Below are 9,144 nucleotides of genomic sequence, written 5' to 3' on the forward strand. Positions count from 1 at the left end.
CCTCTGGCAGTTCACCACTTACCTTTGTACCATTTCAAGCTATTCATTGGACTTGAACTGCTTGAATTTCAATAAAAAACTGGAAAAATTGGGGTGTTCTAAAACTTTTGACCGGTAGTGTATATAATCAAGCAATTGTTGTTTTTTGTTGATATGATTATTATATTATTGTTTTCCATGATAACTTTTTTTATATACATTATGTAATTGTATTCTTTTCCCACAAGCTTAATTTAAAGACTAACTTAACACTTATTCAACCTATTTGAGTTAGTAAATTACATGTACAGTGACTTTATTGCACTATTTATTGATCCTGCTTCTATTTTGCAACAGAAATTATTTCCTTTTTCCAGAGAAAATTATGTGTACTGAACTCCTAAAAAAAAATCCGAGAAAAATGTATGATGTACTCTGGGAACCGTTGTCCCCAAACTGCGAGGCGATGTTAAGCTCAATCGTCAGAGTCACTACAAGCTAACTTTAATTCAGTAGTTCAAAAGGCCAAAGTTTGTTTACTGAATCAGCTGTCGGTAGAGTTGATGACACACATATCACAGATCGCATGGGAGGCTTATGTTGCACACCTTGTTTCTAATCTTGATGTTGCATTACAGTGTCATGCGATATGTTATCTGTGCAGCAGCCACACCTCATATTTGAAAATGATTTTCCTATGCAAAGCAAAGAGAGAGCTTTATTTTTCTGATTGCAGAGTGATATTTTTTATCTTTAGTATAAACTTAAACCTTGAATGTTGACTTTAATACATAATGACTTTAAAGTAAACTGGTATATAATAGATGGTGGGGGGCTCTATAGTGTTTATCAATGCACATATAATGGGCAATTTTGCCTTTGAACACTAGAGAGCATCATTTCATCAAACACAACCATGTTTTAATGGGATCTTGACAAGGTTTTTGAATGCAGTGAGGGCCCCCTCTTGTGGTGTGAATTGACCACAGCAGCTATGTGCAGATGAGATTATTTATCATTATAGATTTAAACTGTCTGTGAATATTCTCTCATTTGTATTATTATTTTTTTTTGCATTGCTCATAGCACTGGCATACTTGGTCTATAATGTAAATGCAAGAAAACATAATTCATTGTTAAAATCACACTTATATTTTTATTCATCCAGCTATTTATGTACAAAAAAAAACAATTTATAAAACACACCCCAAATTCTGCAGCATTAAGATAGCAATATGAAATTACCAGAACAGATTTAGAACATTATATATTCATTTTACCCAGAATCAAAACTGAAAGCAGTGCCACTAAAAGTCAGTGCAGTTTCTATATTGATTTGCTGTTGAGAATAATCCCAGATTCTGTAAAAGCGATTTGACACTTATCTAGAAAACAATCATTTAAACTCAACTTTCTGTAAATCAGAATACAAATTGATTTCCTCACATCTCCACATAAATCACAGCTGTGTCTCATCAGTCCTCTGATCCAAAACTCAGACAAAACACCACAGTGAAAGAAATGTATGAATGTGTTCTGACTTTGTGAACTTTCACAGGAAAAACCAGAGTAGAGTGTTTGAAAGAGAAGTTCAGTAAAAACTGTTAACGGTGAGATTTCTGAGTGGAGTGGTGCTGCCCTCTAGTGGCGGTTACTGTCAACAACATGTGCATGAAGGTTGTATTTAATTCTAGGCATGTATTCAAGTTTATAGTGTGTGTACATACACAGATATTACTGTTGGGATGATGTCACTTTCAGCCAAATTACATAGATACAAGTCATTTATAGTAAAACACTAATTGATATAAAGATGCACCACTCCCCCAACTGAGTTATAAAGGTCCTTGTAAATGTATACTAAGAGTTTTCCCAAGTTCAAGTTGTTTTTGCAAGATGTTAAAGGACCTTAAAGACCTGAACACTTGTGTCAGGATGTTACTGTCCCTATGTTTAAAGGTAAGACAGAGAAATATCAATACTCAACTCAGGAAAAGTGTTTCTAAAATTGCACTGATCCAGAGCACCTTTACAATATATGACACGGCTGGTTTAGTCTAGCAGTCACATAATGTTTCCAGTATTGGAAAGGTCACAGTTCCTCTAATGGCCACTAAATCTGTATTACAGTAAACATGGAAAACCACAAACCTCTCTAGAAATATAAACTAGGCACAATTTTTTCTCTCACAAGAGTCTCAATTTCTCTTATTCTGATAAGTGTCCTATAGTGCCAATTTTCAAATATATCGTCCTCCTAAGGCTCAGTTTTTCCCAAGTTTGGTTTAATGGCTCCAGAAGCCATAAACCCCAAATTTAAACTGTCCCTTGGAATGCATCAGTGATTGAATGTTGGAGTATTTGTGTCCTGTCACTTTGCAGCTCTCTGGTTCTCATCCCTCATGTCGTCACTTCCAGGAAACATCTCTGGGTTCTCTGCCAGCGTGGCTCGCACTTTCTTCTTCTCCTTAAACCTCCCTGAGTGGGACACCTTAACGTGGCGCCCCTTGCTTGCTGTCGTTTTATCCACGATCCTCTCCAGTCTTGCGTCCAACTGGGAATCATGCTCTGTATCCTCTGGGTGGGCAGCAGCTCCGGTGGCTGTGCTGGACCCGTTCTGGCCAGTGGAGGCGTTGGATACAGAATCTGCTGGGATTTCATACAAAACCTTGGGCTGGGACTTTTTTCTCCTCAGGAAAGTTAGCTTCCACCAGCCTGACTCCGCCATGATGAGTAAATGGTGGGATGGATGGAGGGCTGAGGAGAGGAAAAAGAGATTTAAAAAGGTTAGCTGAGTTAAAAAAAACAGTAAAATAGAAAAATTGAGGATTGTTACATTATTGAGATTAACCAAGAATGTGATAATCTGCAACACACAGACACTCCATGTACTATATGTTTGTGCACCTGTCCTTATAAAAGTGTCTATCTATTTGTTATAAGTGTGCGTGTGTGTGTATCTGAGCACCTATCTATCCACCCATGACACTGTTAATATTTCAGTGTAATTCAATAGTCTCCATATGCTGTGGATGCACACAGGCTCAGGTTACAATGTGTGAGAGTCAGTGAGTCACATCAAAGCATGTCTGTGTGTGCATGCTAGAAAGACAAAGAAACTTATAGGAGGTTTGGCCAATGAATATGTGTGTGTGTGGGTGTGTGTGTGGGGGGTGGGGATGGGGTCACATTTTACTGGCTTTTAACTCAGCTTCTCACGGAATTCCCATTGGCAACATGATGAGACAGTGAAAGGGACATTAATTTCGTCGTTTATGTAACTGTGTCATTCAGGTGGATGACAATGGCGGTACAATGGGGTTTCAGGCTTTCCAGCAGATTTGGCTTTCTGCAGGGATTTGCTCCCAGTAATGTCCAACACTGATGCTGGATGATAAAAGGCCTGGCTCACATTCTGCGTTCCAGTTCATCCCAAACTTGGGGAAAGCATTTCTTTAAGGAACTGCCTTTGTACACAGGGGTATCGTTATGTTGAAACAGGCAAGCGAAAAACACAAACTGTAGCCAAAATGACTTAAACATTCTTTTCATAATATATAGTATGCTGTAGCATAAAGGCCCATTACATGGTTCTGGCACATTTACTTAATCACCCCTCCCCTGCCAGGTAGCCTTTATGAGTTTTCTAACAAAAATTACATCATAAGCACCTTTATTCAGCTCATGTTGACTTCAGACAGGTAACTGCAACAAGGATGAGAATGTGCACACAAATTGTTGCAGAAAGGTCGCACAAAGATGGTGTGCATTTTGGCTTGGGGATTAGGCTGGATTTAGGATTTTGCCCAGGAATAGTCCCAATAAGTAACACCTTGTAAAACCACAACTTGTCATTTTTAGACTTTGGCTTTGAAATGGGTTAGGCAAAAAGATAGCACATAGGTGCTGGTGGGTTTTCGTAAGCTAGCTGCATCCCATTCTTCAAGTTTTATTTCTAAGCTTAGATAATCACCCGCTTGAAGTAGCTTCATATTTAGTATCTTCTCATCTACAGTACCAGTCAAAAACTTGGACACACCTTCCCATTCACTTGAATGAGACTGCTACTGTAAATCCTGGCAAGAACGTGAAAAAGTGTACTCTCCAGGATGTCTAAATATTCCTTTAATAGGAACTAAGGGGTTGAACTAAACCACAAAAGTCTTACGCAAACCAAGAGTACGAAAGAAGAGTAAGAAAGAAAGAAAGAAAGAAATGATCCACCAACACTTAAGATGGTTAACTGAACCTTTTTTCTGAATTGAATAAAGATCAACTTCACTTGGCATACAAACTGGCTGCAGGTCAGCTTGGTTTCTGGCCCCAGGGCAAGTTTTTACAGCAGCTGAGCAAACAGAAACTAAACCACATTGTTTTATTGTTTCTTTTATTCTCTCTCTCTCTTTCTCTCTGTATTAACATGAAGACTTGATACGTTCAGCTATCTGATCGTTGTTCCGCTCCCTTTGTGTCTTTTGATGTAGATTCTATAATACTTTGAAGTGACGGCTGGTATCGACTTCCTAGCTACCCTAGCAGTGTTTGAATACCTTTTGGTGGTTCAGTGGGAGGGAGTGTAGGGGATCCACCATTTTGTTGGATTTGGAAATTGATGATGGGAGGTCTAAAATAGTTCTGAAATGATGAATTGCTCCCTGCAAACTTTCCTCCAGAACCATGATTAGGTGGACATTTCTGTTCTAAATATACAGTATAGCTATGGTGCTTACTACCAAATGCTAGCATGCAAACACGCTAACCCAAGATGGTGACCATGGTTAACATTTTACATCACCGTGTTGTCAATGTGAGCACATTAGAAACTGGCATAGCTGTAAACTCTATTAACTATTTGAGTTAATATGTTGCTAACTTCAGTCTACACAAATCATTTTCTTTCTCAGTCACTGTAATGTCCTATTCATGGTGACCCCAGTTGAAACACAGCTACCGCATTTATGGGTGTGATTATCTCCTGAGAAACACTAAGTGGATAATTTTAAGTAAAGTGAAACATGAAACATTTTGTACACACAATATTTTCCCCAGGAGAGCGTGACCTACACCTGAATACAAAAAGGGGAAAAAAGGCTTTTATGAACTAGATGCAGTTTGAATTACTATTGTGTTAAAGCTGTTGTATAAAGGTGCAACATAGACATCTATTAAAGTAAAGTCATTTGTGTGTATTAACCCTCCTGTCGTCCTCCTGGGTCAAAGTGACCCCATCTCTTGTGACTGTTCCTTCTTTCCTTCCTTCCTCCCTCTTTCTTTAGTTTTTCCTTCCTCCTGTCCTTCCCTCCCTCCTTACTCCTTTCCTTCCTTCCTTCCTCCTTTCCTTCCTCCCTCCCTCCGTCCTTCCTCCTTTCCTTCCTCCCTTCCTTCCTCCCTCCCTCCTTCATTCCTTGCTTACTCATTCCTTCCGTCTTTCCTCCTTTCCTTCCTCCTTCCTGACTTCTTTCATTCCTTCCTTCCTTCCTCCCTCCTTTCCTTCGTTCCTTCCTGCCTTCCTTCCTTCCTTCATTCATTCCTTCCTTCCTTCCTTCCTTCTTTCCTCTCTTCCTTCCTCCCTCTCTTTAATTATTCCTTCCTCCTGTCCCTCCTTCCTCCCTCCCTCCCTCCTTACTCCTTTCCTTCCTTCCTTCCTCCTTTCCTTCCTCCCTTCCTTCCTTCCTTCCTTCATTCCTTCCTTCCTTCCTTACTCATTCCTTCCTTCCTTCCTCCCTCCTGACTCCTTTCATTCCTTCCTTCCTTCCTTCCTTCCTTCCTCCTGTCCTTCCTTCCTTCCTTCCTTCCTTCCTTCCTTCCTTCCTTCATTCATTCCTTCCTTCTTTCCTCTCTTCCTTCCTCATTCCTTCCTTCCTTCCTTGACCTGAGGTCAACAGGAGGGTTAAGACAATTCCAACCGTGGTATTCCAATTCCAATTCATATCTTATTATCATTAAAAATTAAAAATAACTGTATAGCATTGATTCAGTGTTCTAGTAATACTGTGTACAGTAGAATATCTTGGAATATCTTGGAATATCTCAGAAATCTTGGTGAGAAACTGAGGCAGTTGTGATTTAAAACCAAAAAATCAATACATTTAAATTTCACAGTCTGCAGTCACTACGGGTCCAGTTGTCTGGGTGTATTCACTGCGTTACCAACCACGATATTTACTGAGTGTATGTGAGAGAGAAAGAGATCAAACATGGGTGGGAGTGTTCAAAGGTTGTTATGCCTGGCAGGTAGGAGAGAGAGGTGTTCCAAAGTCTTTATTCAATGACTGAATTAAAATGAAATGGGCCACTCACATGTTACACATTCAGTGTGTTGCACAACAGCACTTACACAGTAAACATGAGAACGGACGTAGTGAGGATTAAACATTGTAGTCCCTCTAAACAGCTAACACTTTGTTATCCAAGAAGAACAGGTGATTTATATTCCTAGCCAACATTTTGGATTCTTTATCAACTCGTATGCTTGCTTTTATTGAGTGATGGACCAGTGTCAAATTTGCCTCTCCCTCAAAACAAAGGTCAGATTTCACAGTTGGTTGACAGAGAGGACCATCTGAACTTTGGGCCTTGTTTGAAGAAACAAACAAGGCTCTAACCTGTGAGCTTTTAGTTACAGGAAACTCCCTAATCCTGCTGCCATAAAACTTGATATCCTGCTATAAAATCATTTTTACATCCAGGCTGATTAAATAAAGTGGAATTGCTTGTAGATCATTTAGGTCATGTTTAGTTACAAAATGACTAACCGTGTACATAGTGACTTCTTGTTTCCTCTTGGCGAATTGCTGTAGCTGATGAGCTAAATGCTAACATGCTAGCCAGCTGGGGAATGCAATCATTCAGTCACAATAGGTCCCCTAAGTTCTTTTTATTTTCTCTGTTCCAGGGTGTTTACTCTCCTTCAGCATTTCTTTTGTCAGGACCATTTCATTCAATAAAAGGATCTATTAGAGAGGGCATTAGCTCAGTAACTTCACTTATTATGTTATTAAAAAGGTCAAAATCTAGCTGTCTGCAAACCATGTCTTTTGAGGAGAAAGCTCTTCTTTCCATGAAAAGTTAGCAGTGTCAAGGTGGCTTGCTATTGGTCAACACGCACACATTTGTGAGTCAAAGTTCACCATTTGAACTTTATGAGAAAAATATCAGTGAATTTGCCATCTCAAGGAAAGTGAACCCTGCCAAGTGCTGTTTTGATCACGTCAGACGGAAAAAAATAGACTTGATGATTAGCTGAAACCCAAATTATAATCAGTACAATTAGTGTGTTCAGGTGTTTAGATTTTTAACAATATGCATTGGCTGAAAAACATGGCTGAAACCTGTTTTGATCGCCTGTTAATGCCTCAGAATTGTGGCTCTAAATGTAAAGTTTGTCTCGAGGGAATGAGCCACATTTCATACCTATGTGCCCAATAGAATTTGGTATCTAAAAAAAGGGCATACTTCCTGATGGTGGCACTAGAGGTTAGGTTGCCACCAAGCATCCTCTGGAGACTAAGACTATCCCAACCTTAGTATCAGATTCAACACTAATCCCAGATGTTGATACTGAACATACTTGGATACTGGGTGGCAATGTACGGAACAGATTTTATTTTAATTTTAACAGTACTTTATATTGATATATGATATCTTGCCCAACAGCCCAGTCGTCGTGTCACGAGTGCTCCAAAAACCATGAAATCAATGAATAATACAATTTACTGAAGTGTAGAGTTAATGCAGCCGATAAATTCCATATGTGAGGTAGACTTGGAAGGCTTAGTGTTACAACTGAAGGAAGTTAGAAAAAAATCTTGATATTTCCTAAAAAAGCCCGTCCAAATATAAGAAAACGGTAGAAAATATTGGCACCAGTAAGCCATAAATATATTCCAGACAAACCAATGAATAATATAATAAATATCTTAGCTGGAGGAAAACATAGATAGCCAAGGCAATAGCAAAGTGATTACAGTATAAACAAACCTAATCACCAAAGTGTTTATCTTCTTTCGTCTTTTGCTGATAATCAACTGAAGCTGGGTCAGGGATCCAAATTCAATATATTATATCTTAAATCAATATATCCAAATAAGGGATTGTACATATAAATAAATTGTGGTTATATAACTGCATAGTTAAACACATTTAGCCTAAAATGTACTTAGAAACTTATGGATCTCCATATTCAATGCACCAAAAATTGCATTGATGTGACCAAAAACAACGCACAACTGGTTAATAGTGTGGTGGATAGTGTGAGGATCAGTACAAATCGCTTAAAAGTTTTTCCTTAAAGATGATTTACTCAATATTTTTAATGATAATTTCATAATTTAAATATTTAGAAGGTTGACAAAAACCATTGACTTGTATGTGGATCATGTCGATGTGTCATGTATAGGCTCACCTGTTCGAAACGGATGTGGACCCAGCTGTTGTCTCCTTCCAGCTGTGGTGAGTCCGGCAGGTTTTAGGATCAGTTTCCAGCTTCTTGTTGAACTCCCAAAATTATTAGTGAAATTGCTCACTGTACATGGGGCCAGTTAATATATAAGCCGTCTCAGCGAAGTGGCAGGAAAACTGACACTCAAGTCTCACCTGACAGTTTGTAAATGCAGTTTCTTCACAGAGAAAAGTCCTTAATCCATTTTCATTTACCACTACACTAAAAGCAGAAGAGGATGTGCAGTTACATCTGGTACTTTCAGAGTGCTGTGAACAAAGCACGTTTAGATGAGAATCAAGCCTGGAAACCATAGATTGCTTGGTCTAATCCACCCTGTTCCAGGGTTAAGATATCTCTCCTGAAGGTGGCAATAGAAAGTCACAGAAATGACTAGAAATGAGAGTTAAGATGAGCTGTTAGTAGTCCACAGTACAGATCTCATCCCTCTGGTTTGTCATTTGTCCTGGTAAATTCTTACATCTTCATATTTCCTCTTTCTTTCCTGTCCACATTCACTCCTCTGTCAGTCTCTTCCTTGGTGCTGAGTTACAGGTGCTGCGGTTGGCCCCTCCCACTAGCACACACACACACACACACACACACACACACACACACACACACACACACACACACACACACACACACACACACACACACACACACACACACACACACCTACCTTACTATACAAGTGAGGACCTTGGCTGAACAATATTGACTAC

General features: G+C 39.2%; 1 protein-coding gene across 1 annotated transcript; it reads right to left on the reverse strand.

Moving 5' to 3' along the window:
* Nucleotides 1-1,121: 1,121 nt before the first annotated feature.
* prr15la (proline rich 15 like a) lies at nucleotides 1,122-8,937 on the reverse strand. The gene is made up of 2 exons (XM_062438670.1): nucleotides 8,384-8,937; nucleotides 1,122-2,736 (listed from the first exon to the last, which is right to left on the reverse strand). The coding sequence occupies exon 2, from the start codon at nucleotides 2,705-2,707 to the stop codon at nucleotides 2,351-2,353; it is 357 nt and encodes a 118-aa protein (XP_062294654.1). The 5' UTR covers nucleotides 2,708-2,736; nucleotides 8,384-8,937; the 3' UTR covers nucleotides 1,122-2,350.
* Nucleotides 8,938-9,144: the final 207 nt, after the last annotated feature.

This window comes from Scomber scombrus, chromosome 18, assembly GCF_963691925.1.
Source record: "Scomber scombrus chromosome 18, fScoSco1.1, whole genome shotgun sequence".
Lineage (NCBI taxonomy): Eukaryota > Metazoa > Chordata > Actinopteri > Scombriformes > Scombridae > Scomber > Scomber scombrus.